The 18,226-nt window shown below is 34.1% G+C and overlaps 1 protein-coding gene across 1 annotated transcript in view; it reads right to left on the minus strand.

The window, feature by feature from the left end:
- Positions 1-2,178: 2,178 nt before the first annotated feature.
- LOC105838316 (polyprenol reductase) overlaps positions 2,179-18,226 on the minus strand; it is a 102,171-nt gene continuing 86,123 nt past the window's right edge. The window contains exon 9 of the mRNA XM_012683795.3: positions 2,179-2,270. Within this exon, the coding sequence (XP_012539249.1) occupies positions 2,250-2,270 (21 nt within the window). The 3' untranslated portion in view covers positions 2,179-2,249. The remainder of the gene's footprint in view (positions 2,271-18,226) is intronic.

Below are 18,226 nucleotides of genomic sequence, written 5' to 3' on the forward strand. Positions count from 1 at the left end.
CAATTTATATGCAATTAATGTGGCTGAAAATATTTATATTATTTCTAGTTTATTTTATAGTTATATAAATTATAAATAATAGATAAATTCGTTCAAGTAAGTGCATAAAATTCAATTTATAAGTTGTTTGTAATAATCTTACATTTCTAAAAGAATAAAAAATAATGTCGCTAGAGTTGACACATTTAGTATATTATATTTCAGTATTAATCTTTTTGTTTTGATCTCGATAGCTTTAAATTATTCATAAATTTTATGTATTTCATTATAAATAAATTATAAATACAACTTGATACCGCGATTAATTTTAATAATTTTAAACATGCAGCGTGGAATAAAATTCTGTTGTAAAAAATATTAAAATTAAATTGTTACAATCGTCATCTGTGCACTGTTACGTTATTACAGATTCCTGAAGCTCAAAAATTACTCGATATTCATTTTCGACTGATACCATCGATTTCAATTTTTACCGATATATTCCTAACTAAAAATAGAACAATATGTAGCAATCCGATTTAGATACCTAGAAATGAACACGATCAAATAACCCATTTTTAGGATAAAAATAAATCAAATTTATTAAAAAATGATTTTGTATATATAAATTTTATTTTTTTTGTAGATTTAACATAGATAACATTTTTCACGGATAATATTTGCTATATTATATTTTGCATTGCTATTGGGTTTAAATTACTTTACGGATTTCTTGAAATTTTCTTTATATCTTAATATAAAGCAGTATGATAAAACGATATAACAAGTAGTAAAATAATTGCATTATATATATTTTATATTGCATTAATCTATAAATATATTAAGGCAAAATGCAAAATAATTACGATATTTTTATGAAACTGTTGTTTGAGTTCTTCTTTCCGACTATTAGTACAACTTTTACTACAAAGATATTCTGTCTGACAAACCATTGATATTACTACTGACAGAAAAAAGATGTATTGTAGAAGACACACTATAATACTGCAAGCAGTTTTATAAAATAAATTTTTGAACATTTTAATATGAAAGAGATTTGTAAAATGGTTTACAATTTTATATCACAATTACAATTTTAAATAAAAAAAGCGTAATATAGAAAAAATTATTTAATTTAATTTAATTATTCATAAATAAATTATATTGCTTACATTTATATAGAGTTTTTCTATTCTAGATTTCGCACATATTATAGAAAATGTATAAGTGTTATTTTAATCTTCATTTTTTATTTAGTTAATTTTGCAAATTAGTGAAGTTGCACAAATCAGAGAGATTAGTGAAAGTTCTTAGAACCATCCAATAATAATTAAAATGCAACAACATTCCGAATAACAAAGTTGATTTGTTAAGAAAATCAGAATCAATGTTTTCTTGAGTTATGTAACCAATACTTCCAACACATGCAAATTTAAAATCCCTGCCTAATGAAAACCGTTACCTCTTTATATATCTTCTAATGATTCGCTGATTCTGTTTGAATACAACGTTTGGTTTTTACAAGATTACGAAGAGTAATGAAACTCGGGAAGAAAAACGAAAACTGTAACATTAGACGATTAAAGACGCGATGATGTTTCCTTGCGGCAAGAAGAATGGTGAACGCACGTATGAGGGCGGACGAAGGAAAGGAGGGAAAAAAGAAGTAGCGCGCACCGTGATTGGCGAATGAGCCCCGGGCTACGAACAGACTACGTAGAACGTTTGCCAAGTGCAACGGTGGAAGATATTTGAATTTCGGCGCAAACCAACGAACCGACTGCCCGTACCGTCAGCCTCAGGCGTGATAGCTTATGTTATCCGTAAACAAATTCTGCGGCATCGAATAAACCTAAAGAAAATGTTTTAATCGCTGTAAACTTTTAAGATTCGAAAAGAGTAACTAAATTTTCTCAGCAAATAAACTTCCAAATGCGACAAAAATGTTGACACAATGAGATTTTTACTGAGGTTTCGATTATCTAATTTTTGAATAAAAATGCGTGCTTTTTAAATCAAATTTCATATATTTTTATTTTAGAAAAACAAATTTTAATGACTGCTAATTTTAATGTGTCTTAAAATATTTAAGACCTTTTTTTGATAAATCAGTATCGATTATCAGTTATTTAGCATAATAGCCTTTTAATCCAATGTTACTCTGTCGATGAATGTCAAATGTGTGCAGAACTGCAAAGCGGATTAAAGTTAGCTTACCTAATTTACCAATAGCTCTGATTCAGCGGCTGCGCCAATTTACCGCGCCTCTGCTAGCTTGTTGATTGATCAATCTGAAAATAAATCAAACTTTGTAAGTGCCTGTGAAACCAACGGATAGTTTTAGATTTCAATTTGTGAATTGATTCAAATATTGTCGAAAAATAAAATGTTGCTAAAATAAACAGTTAAATCTACAAAAAAAATCACAAAATCAATATTAATATTAACAAATATTATTTGAATTATTAATTTATGCAATTAATTTACATAAAAATATATAATAATAAAATGATGTTTTGAAGTTTTCCAAGATTATTCTGATTTCGGGATAAAATAATCGCATCGTTCAAATTTAATATTTCAACTTTTCGCTGAAATATCAAGTCTAATTCAGGATCGAAGTGCATCATTGAAATGATAAAATAATATTAGTGGACAACTCTTCATATCCTTCGCTTTGATGCGTCTGTTATGTTTTCTGCCCCTTTCTAGTTTTACTCGTGTCCCTTCTAATATAACGCGCGGACAGCTGTCGTCTTTATAAACGCCAACGCCAGACTGACCGTCGCCGGACCGCTCATCGAAGAAGCCGTTTGTACTCTTGCATCTTTCTACTCGTTACTCTTTGACATTTTCTGGACAGTGACAAAAGATGATGCAAAGGTGCAGACCAAAGGGCAGCAAGGTGGAGAGAAAAATAAATAGCTCTGGATGACGGTAAATGGCAAACTTGCAACTACATAAGGTACTATAAAAAGTTCCGTATTTCTCTATACATTAATTTAGTTATAAAATTAATATGTCACATAATATCATCTTGGACGTTAATTGTTATTTTTTCATGTAATAATTATAACGTAATTAATATTAATATTACATTATATCACTCTGTAAGCTAGCATGTTAATTATAAATTAATTAATTTTGAAAATAAATAATATCAATATTTAAAGTAATAAAAATAGAATTAAGTTGAAACCCCATAATTTTAAAATAAAATCCTTAATGTAATGGACTGTGGAGAGTCAACGCTGTAATTGGTTCGTATTAAAAATATATTTTTCTGATTAAACAATTCTTTTGTTGTACATAGGTCGCAAACGTTTCGGCTTACTTTAAGCCATCTTCAATGCAATACGTTGTCAGTTTATAATTACTTGTGACCTGAATTCGAGTTCTGTTAACATCAAGAACTCGAACTCGGATCACAAGTAATTTTAAACTGACAACATATTGCATTGAAGATGGCTTAAAGTAAGCCGAAACGTTTGCGACCTATGTACACCAAAAGAATTGTTTAATCAGAAAAATATATTTTTAATACGCACCAATTACAGCGTTGGCCCTCCACAGCCCACTACACTAAGGATTTTATTTTAATATCAATATGTTTGTATTTTCACTCGCTATTCTAATTGTAAAATATATTCTATGATATAAAGAAACGGATAAGCGGTCAGTAAGAGACAAAAATGAATAGCTCTGAATGATAGTCGCATGGCGGACTTAAGGTTGCGTATGCTATAAAAAGTTCTATGTTTCCTTTTTTGAATACTAATTAATTTTTCTCGAATAAAACACATTATTAAGCACGTTTCCAAAATAATGTTTATGAAACTTATTGATTATAAATTAATTCGATTATAAAATTAATGAGTCACATAATATCCTGAACATTAATTGTTACTTTTACATATAATAAATACATAATTAATATTAATATTACATTATATCATTGTAAGCTGGCGTGTTAATTATAAATTAATTAACCTTGGAAATATTATATCATTACTTTTATTAGAATGAAACATAATACACATCGCAGAATTTTCAATCCTTTCCGTAATTATTAATAAATAATGTAAAGAGTTTATTTCAAAAATAGCATATTTGAAACGTTTCATTTTCTTTCTTCACTCACGGGAAAATAATATTTTATATTCCGTGTAATAACTCATTATATTTTCTCTTTATCTGAATTTACCCTCGAGCTTTTTGATATTTAGATCTACCATCAATTTCCAAATTACAATACGTGTAGAATAATATGTAACTATACGTTACAGCGCGCAACGTGTTAAGCACTTCACACGAGTGAGTTGTCCCCTGATCGACGTTGCCGTTGTCGTAAGTTTTCATTATTTTCAGTTACGCACGCGGAACACCCTTGAATGTCATGATAACGTGTCTCGCGTGAACGCAGATAATACGCACCCGTGTACAAAACGCGTGCGTGTGTGTAAGACCGTGTAAACGACGGCGACAAACGTTGCGTGCGGCATTGACAAATTGTTCTGTTCGGTGTCATTGAACACGCGAGGTCCTCGTCGCGAGTGCGGGCCGCTTCCCCGCGCCGAAATGACGGGAACCGCGTGGAAAACGGCGGAGAGATTGAAGAGGGCGAGGAGGAAAGGGATAGATTCGACTGCGCGGAACCGTATAATCCTCCCTCGTCGGCTTTCACGCGGTTTACTCTCCCGGATGTGGCGTATGAGGGCGTAGGCACGCGAGAAAATTGCAAACGGACTAAGATGGATTGGGTCCGAAACGACTTTATTGGGTGTATTCCGTTGCGCGCGAAACGAGCAAAACGATCTGCCGCTTTCAGCTTCGTAGATTTCGAGCGATTAGCACGCATTTAGATCGTCGTGAATCAGTTTATATCTTCACGTTGCATATACTAAAAATATCGATGTCTTCCATGACGTTAATTTTACGACTAATATTTTACGACGCAATTTAATAATACTTGCTGTTTTATCTCATGCCACATCTGCCGACGTGCTAGGGATTTATCTATTTTTGCAGGTATGACCAAGTTATTTTCAAAATAGAAAGAATTTTATAAAGGCTTAGTAGATGAACAACTAGATAACTTATACATAATGCTAATTATAAATATATCATAAAAAAATAGTGTATGACACATCTAATTTTCATCAATAACGTATACATGTATTAAACTTATAAAATCTATTTTTTATTTTACTACTTAAAGAGGTGCAAAAAGTATTCTTTATAGAACGCAATAAAGATAATAAGAATATTTAAATGAAAGAAATCTAAAAACTGTGACATTTTCTAAGATCATTTAGATTATCGGCAAGTTTTTGTATATATAAAAAAACAATTTAAAAAAAATTTCTTTTTAGATTTCTGTTTTCTCTTCTCTTTTTTTTCTCTTTGATTTTGAGTGAAAGGTGGATAAATTAACTTCTGCCATCGAGCAAAAGTTGCCATTTGCAGAATCTATATTTGAATTCCGTGTTTGCTTGCGCCCGATATACAGCGCAACGATCCATTTAAGTCAGCCTACGGCAGGTTCATGTCAGACTCTCCCTTTCTCTCTCCCTCTTCCTCTCCTTCTCTCTCCCTCCCTCGCAAAAGTATAAGCAGTAGGGAATATGTAAGCAGTGACTAATTACGTCGTCTTTGATAATTTTGTGCAGCCTTTTACATTCCACATGTAACGATCGGCGTTCTTTTGCCCGCGGCAACTGCGCGAATTTCCGGTTAGACAAATATTTGCGTATTATACTCGCAATATTTGCGCGATATTAACACATTACCTTCGATAAGCAGCGATTACCGTGTGTATTTTTGCAACATTGGATTTATGAGTTACATGTGCATGCTATATTTCTCTTCTCTCTCCGCTCCTCTCTTTCCCTCCCTCCTTTTCTCTCGCTTCCCTTCTCGCTCTTTCTGTTTTATTTACACAATATTAGATAACATATAAATATTGAATTATAGTACAATAATCACGTGATATGATAACCGCGTAATAAATTCATAATAACAAGCAAAATGTGCGTTTATTTATGCGTGATGTATATTGAACATGTAATATTTGTACTGGACAAAAGTATTGGCACATTTAATAGAATATTTGTGTATTTGTGTGAGTAAAACGATCGTTTTTCATTAGACAAAGAGAAATTTAATAAGGTGTCTCATTAAGATAGTCTTTAATCGAGAAATATTATAAAAGTATACGAAACAATAGAACCAATATTTTTAAATGTAGAATTACATTGTATTAATATTAAATAAATTATAAAGTTATATATTATGAAATAGAAATATAAAGTATAAAATAAAAAATTTTAATAGAAATAAACAATTTCCTGGCATTTCCTTAAAAATATGGTAGTAGTAATTTCACGCGTTATGCAATACTTTCGTCCAGCACTGTATATGGAGTATCTCATACTCAACCAACTGCTTTCCACATCTGCGGATTACTTGAGGATAATTTGAGGTAAACTTTCTCTGGCGGTAACTCTGTAATCTAATCCCAAGAGAGATTACTATTTGTCGCAAGCTTTCACATTTCCAGTTATGGATGTAAACACCGGTAACATTTCTAATCAATTCTGGAATACTCGTTAAAACAGAATGAAATTAAAACTAAACAAGAGAATCGTAGCATTTGTTTGCACATATTTACAAATTTGCCAACCGAGTCCTTTGAGATCGCCGAAGGTTAAGAAAGATTATCACGGTACCCCGACGTTCTAAGAGAAAATCGAATTCGAATTAAAATGTCTCATATATTACGTTTAAATCTGAATCAACTTGTGCACAACGTATTTACGGCCACTCTATATTACGTATAATTAAGGTACGGAAATTCGTAAGGTTACGCGGCGAGTCTTCCCACGCCGGTGGTACTTATGTCCTAAGACGGTCCAGGGAGACCTATCGTAAAGCCATTTGCGCGCGCGATCGGAAATGGGAATTTCCGACTACCATATTTTCCATTGGAGAAGAAGATATTATGGAATCCGCCGGTGATATGGAATCCCAAGGTATCGCTTCCGCATTATTACTGTACCATGATTTAGCGGCAATTTTAGCAGAATTATTAGGGAAGCAGTTTATTAGGAACAGTTTTGTTAAACTGCTATGAATTAAATTGTTATTTTAACACACACACACACACACTGTGCTAAAGTACTGCTCCATATTTCTATCTTTTTTTCTACTGTTTTCTCATAGAACTCTCTTTTCTACAAGGCTTAAAATTCGGACATATCGTTTCTAAAACCATCTACATCGACTTAATTAAAAGTCAAATAATGATCGGATCCGTTCTCGTGTCTACGCTCGCAGTTATTAACTTCTCTCTATCGATGAGGACATTCGCGCCGGGAGTGTTTACGAAGTACGTATCGCACACTCGAGTGGGTGCTTCGTCGGAGCACTTCCTGTCTCGCCTAGCACAAGAAAGAGATCGTTATTCTTCTCGCAGACGTGAGGACCTTTTAAGGATCATCTCTGTTCATGGGATGCTGCTCCCTTCTGCCCCACGCGATTCACGTACGCTCGAGCGGGGCCAACGAACGTGCCGGGCGGCACTTAAGCATCCGTCTCACGTATCTTAGCGGTCGCCGATCGTCATTGGACACCTAAGCCGGACGCGACGATTGTTCGGGGAACAATAGAGTGGGCCACGAACAAAGACCAAAAATGAGCGAACAGCGTGCAGGGTCGCTGAATCGGTACCTGTAAAGGAAGCAGAGGGGGAGCAATAGGAAGAGTGAACGAAGAAAAAAAGAGAAAGGAAGAGAGACCAAAGAGAAAGTGGGATTCGGTGAAAGAAAAGAAAAAGACAAAGAGAATAAACTGGGCAAAGCATAAAGGCCAAAGAAAGACTGAAAGGCTGAAAAAGAAAAAGGAAAAGGGAGAAAGAAAGAGGAAAAGGGAGCACTGTTACGTCACTGGCTGGCTCAATGCCAACCAATTACGAATGTAAAGTTATGGTAATATTGATATAGAGCGAGAAACGTGAAAAAAATGGCCGTAATAAAACCGAGGGTAGGGAAACGATCTCTCTCTCTCTCCATTCATCGTCCGCCGTCGCTCGCGCGTCCGTCTTCGGTCCGTCGCTCTTTCTGTCGATCCCGCAACATACATTATTCAGAACATTCTCCCATACGTACCTACCTACTCTCCGAGCACGCCTATCGCGCGTAAGATAATTGAAATCCAATACGTCTGCAGGCTAGGAGCAGCCAGGAGTCCTCCTCGCTGTTAATTTCGATGCGTTTCCCCGCCCAGCGGGATTTCATTCGCGGCCAGTTGAGTAGATACGATCGCGATAGAGTCAGACGATCTCTCCCGGGGCGTACATTACGATTATATCCCGACTTTTCAATTGTCATTAATAATTGAGCAGACGCAACGCTACAAATTTTCGAAGCCGTATATGCTCATGCAACTGATTATAATCTGCCCGTAAAATAATTTTTGTAACAAGATATAAATTTTCCATATAAATTTTAATGGCGATATAAATCTATTTAATGTATAAATAATGTCCGTTTGTTTTATTATATAATATCTAACAAAATGTTTATGAAGTGTTTGCGTTTTACATTTTTACAAACATTTTTTAAACAATATGCAGAAATTTATCGCTGCAATGCTAAAATGATTTTTATAACAACACAGCCGTATCAATTTTAACAGTAAAATCAATTCGCTTATTTTACAAATAGTATCTTATAAAGTGCTTTAAAGTGTGCGTTAGCATGATATTATATGCAAATGCGATTTAGACGGTGCAAACGTCGTTTTAACAAAACCTAGAGAATTATTCGTTCAGCGTGTCAGAATCGGTTGCAACTATTGTCAACCCGGACGTTACTATCGGCTGAGAACAACATGTGCAAATCTCACTTGTCATTTCAACGGGCGCGCTCGCCGTTAAAACCACGATCGGATTTACCGTTCAGTTCGACTCGCGATTAAAGTTAAAAAAAGACCCGCGCATTTTTCAAGCGCATTACGCATTCTTTCAAGTATAATCGCATTACGCGACGTAGGCTTCTATCAAATACTTAAAATATGATACGTTTCAGAACGTTTGACTTTATAAAAAATCAGCTTTTAAAAAAATATTACAAAATTCTTTTTAAAACTAGAGCTTTGTTTTTCAAATCATATCTTCGTTAATTTTATCATTTAAATAACTGTAATTCTTTATTTGTACCCTAGATCCTTTTTGGCACGTAAAATTTCTCTCTCAAATTTCAATTTTTATTATTAAATAAAGATTCGAACATTTAAGTTAAAAAAAATACTATTTAATAATGTGATAGAGTTAAAAAGTTACCCTGAATTTTTGAAAGTCTGAAGCAATAAAAAAACTTAGTTTAAACGAAAAAAACTTAGATTGCAGACGGAGAGTTAAGAATTAAATTAAGAATTTGAAAAAAGCAAGTTTAGTAATTATAAAGGATAAGCGTCATTTAAAAAATATACACCAAAAAGATGTGCGATATTTGCAACTATAATTGCATAGCAAAATAATTATAATCAGGAACACTTTTGTAGTAATTATTACGATAACATTGATAATAATATGCTTATAGTGGATGCTTACAGAGTATCATACGTTGTATAGACAATATTATGATTACGAAAACTTTAATATAATTCAACTGTATTTTTATATATTTATAATTTTATTTCATATATTTTATTTTTTTATAATAAATATATAAAAATATGGTTGGATCCAAAAATGCCTATAAATTATAGTGATAATATTATGGTTACTGCAACAATTTTTTTCTCTCGATGTATATATTTACATTGACCTATTTGATCATAGAGGTAGAGGGGAAAAAAACATTGGTCATTTACTGTTGCGTACTGTCCGGCGATAAGCGTAAACAAGCGGCCGTGATGCCTCGAAACGACACGTCGTTTGCAATTTTTACGTTTGCATTGCAAATTCGTAGTCGCGGTAAGCATAGCGTAGCTTTTGTTACTCTGCCGGTGGACGTGCAATGTGACGCGATTAACGAGCGCCGCGCCATGGTGTCGCGTATTGCCGGATACGCGCGCACGTGCTTACACGCTGCCGGTAGAGCATTATAATTCATTAATAATTAACGAACTACTAATGAAATGGAACGTCCGTCGCTGCCGCCGCGCGCCGGGCCTACTGACTGTTGCGAGTATTCGATGTAGAACGATCGTTATAATTTTCATTACGCTCGAACGATCGAATTGTAGGATCGAATTGTAGGTGATTTAATAAAGTAATCAATCAGTTTAAAGCTTGTTACTTTTATTTTGGGTATATTAAAGTTTTTATCCGAATAGTGATGAAAAAGAATGTTATACAAATAAGCACGTTGTCTATTGCCGTTGTGAAAGCAATGTAGTGGCTTAAAAATTAAAAATTAAAAATAATTTCGTTTGATCCATCATTACCGGTTCAATTTGTGTAAAAAAGCACTTTACGATAACTGAGCCAATTACCGCCGCTTTAAGCACATGATAGCACTTGGTGTGCTTAGTTATTTGTATAACAAACAATTCTTTTTCATCACTGTTCGGGTAAAACTTTAATATATACAAAATAAAAGTAACAAGCTTTAAACTGATTGATTACTTTATTAAATATAATAAAAGAAATAAACATATATTATGTGTGACTACCGCACGTAATAATACTGTCTTATTATTACCACGCATTTACTTATATATTTATATGATACTCTTAGTTTAATATTAAAACATTTTTAATATGTAGCACATTACTAAAGTAATTAAAAGATTGACAATATTTGAGACAGTTATCGAATTTGGAAAATTCAAGATAAACAAAGAATCATATAAAGCGTCTTCCAAAATTATCTAAACAAAGAACCTTCTCAAGATCTCCATGTAAAATTATCCCAAAACGTCCAAACGTACAAATATGTATTCATTGTACGTAGTAATAACGTGAACGTCGCTGTAATAGTAGTGCCAAGCGGCCAACAGGAACAAAAGCAGCCAAAAGTCACATTGTCGGTGAATTAATTAAGTCAAAACGTACGAAATAGATTTCCGAGAGGAGCTGTTCTCCCCAGCGATACTCGCGTACAAGGATCCGCTTTTTTATTTGATCCCCGTCACCTCGGTCGCCAGATTGCATCTGGCGTACTTCGCCGGGTACCTCGGCGAGGCGCGGCGCGACGCGAAAATAAAGTTTACTCGCAGCGGTCGTCTCTCGCAACGACAAACGAATAATCGAGTCAGCCCGACGAAGCGCCGGCGAAGTTTCACGCAAGTCAGAGTTGCCCGGAGGCAATCCCCGCCGCCTGCCGCGCATCTAATTAAGTGAGATTAGCGGAGCGGTGGGCGCGACGTATTTCGTGCGCGTCCAGGCCGAGAGGGAAAGGGAGGAGGGGGAGGGGGGAGGGAAGGGGGCGGGACCCGTCACTAGAAATTCTAATTTAATTATTCTCCAGCTAGACAAAAGTAAATCAAACTCACGTGCGAGCGCGCCCGCACGCACCCGCGATACCGCGCGGGTGTAATTCGCATTACACTGCGTGTATAAAGTTAATTCGCGTTATTACGACGTTACAACGTGGAGTTCACGTCAACCGCAAAATAGCGCGGTATCTACCAGGACATTAATATTGCCGCGTAACGCGAGTCGACCTTTACGCATGGTACTCGGGGACGACGGGTTTTCTATTAATTATCCCAGTCTTCGTTCACATTCGCAATTTAACGCCACGGAAAATTAAGATATCGTTTAATATTTGAATAAAGCCCAACATAAATTATTTCTTTTCTATAATGCTATTTATGAAAATATCGACACGTATAACAAATACATACAAATAGAATTAAAAAATAAAATACAATAAATTAAGTGGTCCTATTTAGCCCCATTTACCTTATTATTACTGTATAATTTTACAATTGTAAAATTTTAAATACAATTGACATTTTACAGCTAAAGTTACTTTAATATAATTACGAAGGGATAATGATTTTTTGCATTATTAATCTAAAGTTAATGTTTTCCGAACGAAAATTGGGACGTAGAAAAATATCGTTCTTGAGTGGCGCAAAGGGCGGCGTCGCGGCATCGAAACCCGCGGTTGATATTTTCAATTCTGTTATAATTTAATTGAATATGATCGATTAAACATTTTGGCAGATATTCAGTCTGAACGTACCTTATGCATCGCGGCGCCGCGTCAGTCGGGAGAGAATTTAATGACGGATGGCGTCAGACGATGGCAAGGAAATTAGATGTGAAGACGAAGAAGAAAGAGACCTCAACGCGCCCTCAATCAATCGGAATTTTTATCGACTTTAACGACAGGTTCTCTTAATCATCGGAGGAAAAAGTCTTGATGCTACCGCTTCTAATGTCGAGCTCGCTGAGAAACTTCCACTCATTGCACAATATATACAATAACGACCGTTTCTTATATAAAAAGAACGAAATGTGCTTTTACGAGAAAATTGAAAAATAGTTTTTTTTACAAAACATAGATGTAAGAAACACATACGCCAAGTTTATAAAAATCTCTAAAAACAATATGTGTGTAACTATATCAAAAACTAAACAGTTAAAGTACACACGTATCGACTCTTAAAAATATTTAAAAGCTTCGAGACATTTCAACAAAAAGTTTTAAAGCGAGAGCAAACGCAATAAGAAATAAAATATTGGATAAATTTGCTCTCTAGAAGACAATATTGTCTATGAAAATAATAAAAAAATTCTATTCTCTTACAATAGCTTTCACAATCACTGATGTTTTATGATTAACTCTAATTCAGAACTAATTTTATATTGTCAATTATAAAAAAAAAATTACTTGATTGCATTACAAATATTTATACTGTAGATTTGCACAATTTTGAATCTCTCGGTACGTTATTCATATGTTAACCTGTAGTACTAAATTGAAAACTGAAGTTATAAAATATCTAAGGAAGTTATTATGCATTTATTCAAATATATTAACACATGCACGGGAGAAAGCTACATTGTTTCTGTTTCTGTTGTATTTCTATTAAAATTATATACATATCGAGAACGATTTACAGTATCACTACTAATGGAAATCTTTTTAATCTACTTACAATAATGACACGATAATCATATACACTACAACTACATGTTTGTGACTATTATTCCTACTATTTGCAATTATGCAATTATGTAAATAAATTTCCAATTATTTACGCAACATACTAATCCAATACATTATCAGATAACTGACCGATTAATTATGAAACGAATTTCTCATTATCTCAACTTCGATTACATACACACGTATTTTTGCAATTAAATTATCACCACAGTAAATGTGCGTAGCCACCCGATTCTGAAAATAGTGTTAGACAAAAAATTAATCGATATGATCAAACATCTTTTAAAAATATAATAGAACATAGAACCTCTAATGACAATCTGACAATCTTTAAATTCAGAGACATTCATATTAAATTTTTTTCTTTTTTATTTTTTACTATTACAACTGTGTAACTAATCTATATTATAATTAATCTATATGTATGTACAATTATATATAATATTAGTATTAATAAACATACATGCAATTGTTTAATACAAAGAAATAAAGATAAAAGACAAAGAAAAATTAGAAAAACAAAATTAAGAAGAAAAAGAAAAAACTATCATATTCCAAATAAACTTTTAAATTAATAACTTTCTAAATTATGTTATTACAAGCACAATTTGGAGAATACCATTTGACTTATTTAACTTATTTATATACAGAGAATTTATAAGATCATTTTTATTTCATATTACTCATAAAACTAACGATAAGATAAATTTATATCAAATCATAATTTATTAATTAAATCGCATAAATCAATAAATTATTTAAAAAACCATATATTTTAATATTTTATAAATTAGCTAAAGTATAATTAAGAAGACGTACAAAAAGAAAGATATCCTTTCAGCATAGTGAAAAGACATAATAGAATGATAAAATTATATAAGCTTTAAATGTTTATTTTATTTCTCCTCTAAAACTGACGTCTTTAAGTATAGGGATATAAGTGCGTGATACAAATTTACATGCCATGAAGACGTATTCTCTCCTTACGACGATCACCGATATCGACTTTGCGAGTGAAGTCGGAGGGTCAGAGAATCTTTTTCGTGTCGCCAAGCTCATCTTCGCGGGGTTATGGGGTCGCGGACGATTTACCGCCGTTCTATATCCCCTATACAGGGTGTCGTTGAATCACCGTCAAACCAAACGACATGACCGGCCAGCGTGTATATGGCAGTTTTATGCGCAACGGTTTCTACGGGGTTATACGAGAGAAGGCGGTACGTTAAGTCAGCTTTAACAGCTTCGCTGAAACAGCCTTTTCACTTTTATAAATTCCGCACAACGCTCCAACAGTTTTAATGGTTTCGTCGATGCGGACGAACGCCGCGAAGAAATCCTGACGCAGCGCGCCGACAAACATAATAAAAAAATAAATGTTGCACATGTAATGTCGCGTTTTATCGTAAATTGTTCCTCATCATTTAATAAATCGCTAAAGTATTTTCATTAGGCCTATGAGCTTGGATGTACACAAGAATTTATACTAATCGCTATAACACATATTGATGGCATAAATTTTCTATAGACAAAATAATTATGTAATAATTTGCAATTATAATTAATATATTGTTTTGGGAAGTTTATAAAAATATATATAATTAATATGAAATTTATAAGTTATAATGCACAGGCAAAAGTTTGAAAAAAATCGGTCTGGTGTTTGAAAATGTAATATTCTGTTTCGATACCTTTGCGATTCAATTTTTATTTTAATATTTCAATAATGAACGTACTAAATGTGCGAAACATTCCCTGCAGCAGACATAAAAGCGTGGAACAAAATTTCAACGGAAAAAGAAAAAAAATGTAATACACGTCTGTTAAAAACGAGTTATTGGCTTTTGTGAAAACCGTGGATTCTGGAAATGTAGGATGACGGTAGTAAGAAAGGAGAGTGTATGTCTTGTGATTATTTTTGAGGGAAAAAGCTTTAGACCAAACGAGTTTCCGGAAGACGATTCTTATGCTAAGTACTTATCCTGGAACTTTCTGCACACTCACGTCGTAACACAAGGGTTGGCCTTTCCATAGTTGAGAAAGTTACTAAAAAAGGAAAAGAAAGAGAAAAACGAATCTACGAGGGAGTGGAAGGGGTGGAGAGCTAGTAAGCAAAGAGCTAGGTTCATAAATCGATAAAGCAAAATCTCATCGTATATTAATGACGTTAAAGCTGCTTTGACAATTGAAATTCAGTAGAAATCAATATGTTTGACATTTGTGGTTGCGTAAACACAATCTTTATTTAGAATTGAACGTTATTGCGGACTAACAATATTAATAATAGCACAATATTCTTATTTTAATAAATATATTAGGATATCTAATATAAAAATATCTAATAGAAAAATTTATTTCAGTTTATTATGCAGATTGCATTTCAAGATCGGCCGTGTTCAGCGCGCAGTTTATAATAATTTGGCATACACGTAGTTCCAGAAAAAAAAAAGAAAAAAAACTGCTTTCCATTTATAAGAGATATGTTAATATAAAAAATAAAGTATTTTAATGCTTTAATATATAATTTTAATAATAATATATAATATAGATTTAATAATATATATAATATATAATATTATGATATATGCTTGGGAAATATGAATAATATCCATTTATTTTCATTTCCCACGTTATATATATTTAAAAAAGTCACGCATGTAGAAAACAGTTAGTTATTTTATACAATGTGTGCATTACAAATTAAAATGATAATTACTTAAAAGTTCAAAAATAACAATTTTTCCCTTCGGTTAACTTGAAGTTCAATCTCTTAGGCTAATGTAACGTTAATTACGGCTTTAATGATCCGAATGTTTAATGTTGAAAATTACGTCGTTATAACTCGTGCTGGTTTCCAAGCCGAGAGTTTCCGCCAAGAAAAGCACGATCACGCATTCGTCAAGGAGTCCATAAAGGGAGGGGGTACGCTCGTGATTGTTAGCACATCCTATGTAGTACAGGCGCGAATCTCGTACTTCCTCGCTATGACCGTGCTTGCAAGCCGTGCATTCCTTCCATTCAGGAATTCATTAAGCCCGATTCTACACAGTCGCGCAAATATAGCTCGCAGACATCAGCCAAACGTCGGACGAGAATTGGGACGCCGGGCTTAATCCGCAATTTACGTGGAATTCGAATAATCATCCACGAATGGAGAGAACCATTGCCCGCCTGTTTCTTTCAACGCGCAATGGGAAATTCCATTTTTCGCTCGTACGCTCATTAACGAGAAGAAAATCGGCGTGTTTCTACATATACATACGCAATCTGTTATCCTGTATATTGAACATGTTACATTATTATTAGATGTATGCAACGTATTGGTATTCTCGACGTACTTTACTTAAGCAGCAAATGGAAAAATTTCTACATTTTGCAAAAAGAAGGAAAAGCGCAGGTACGTGACCTCCAATAGTCGATTCACAAGAGGCCCTTATCTGCGCCAATCCTTTATCCATCCGCATTTGAGCTTCGCCGTGCATCGAAGCGCAGATTCAGGCAGTTTTCGACGGGCTCGAAATACCTGATACATCATCGGCCGCCGCGGCGCTCCGAGAGGTGGTCCCCGTATCCGGCAAATCTTATGCAAGCGCAGAATCGACCGTAATGAATTCCTGAATAGTCGGGTTATATACGCGCGGAAGTAAGTCCAATTTGCTCATATCTGCACATGCGTGATGCACGAGCCTCGTAACGGATACGAGGACAGAATACATCCTGTCAACTGCGCTGAGTAAACAGTGTCTTCGCGATCAACGGCGCAACAACGGATCAATTTCCATCCGTGAATGATGGCCGCGGAAGCGTGTCGGAGAAATCGGTGTACGGTATCGGGACCGGATCGTTTGAGAAATAGGATAATCGATACCTGTTTATAACACGCATCACGGCGCCTAAGAGAAACTGCAATGAATCTCTAGAAATATCGAAAGCCTGTTGCAACGACGCGGGGAAAACAAGTCAAAGAAATCTCCCTCTAATCATTTATTCTTATTATAATTATCATTATTGTCAATTATTATTTATCTCATTCGTCTGAGATACGACTCTCTATACTTCACATAAACTGATAGATTTGCACATAAACATTCACTAGTTAGAATAGAAACTACGAGGAGTCCACGCACGGAAAAAGAAAGGAATGAAAAGGATAAAATCGTGCCAACTTAAAGATATTGCAATTCTCTCGCTCCATTACAGAAATTATCGTTTTAATCGCGTAACTACTCTGTACTCATGGCATTTGCATAATTTTCATAATGCATTACCGAGATTTCCATTGGAGGCGCGATGCGCAAAACAGTGTGTAATCAACGAGCGGGCGTGCGGTCGGCGGACGTGCAAACACGGATGTACTTCCGGTTCACCGCGACGATCGCTTCCTATCGGCTGGTGTGTCGGTCCGACCAGCCGTGCGAACCTCGAAGGGCACGAACCCCGTACAAACAATAAATGGATCACAATCTCAATTATACTTGATTTCTTAGTAATTCTTTTAATAATAATAATCAATTCAAGTAATTTTGAAACTGTCAGATACGTTTCGCATCTTAAACTTAAGCTGCCTTTTCAATTGCAGGTGCATAAATGCAAAAGTATAATAAAGTCATTCAATATGAGTGGTGATAGTGTAAGTAATCAATTGCATCGAAAGAAAAATCAATTGCAGAAACTCTAATTTATAGCCATTTTTGAACCAGCCATATTTTTATAATTATTCAACGAAATGAATTATAATTTGTTTAAGCTATATTAAAGTTCTCATAATCATAATATTGGTCTATGTCATTTGATATGGTTGCCATAACTAAAATGGTCAATATAGTAAATTGTACTATAAAACAATCTTTATAAGCATATGGTTATTATTAGCAATATTATAATAATAATTATTGTAAAAATAATGTCCCTGATTATCATTATTTTATAATGGAATTATAGCTGCAAATGTCACACATTTGTTTCTCAGAGTAAATTGTTTTCTACAGCAACGAGAAGGCAAAGCTTAATATAGTTACAGCTTTCATCATTCATCAAAAATCTTATTTTATTCATTTCTTTTTCCTTTTTTAAAAAAATATCAAATATGTATTTACATTCGTAATAATCTCAAATAATAGAAC

Source organism: Monomorium pharaonis, chromosome 7 (genome assembly GCF_013373865.1).
Source record: "Monomorium pharaonis isolate MP-MQ-018 chromosome 7, ASM1337386v2, whole genome shotgun sequence".
In the NCBI taxonomy this organism is placed as follows: domain Eukaryota; kingdom Metazoa; phylum Arthropoda; class Insecta; order Hymenoptera; family Formicidae; genus Monomorium; species Monomorium pharaonis.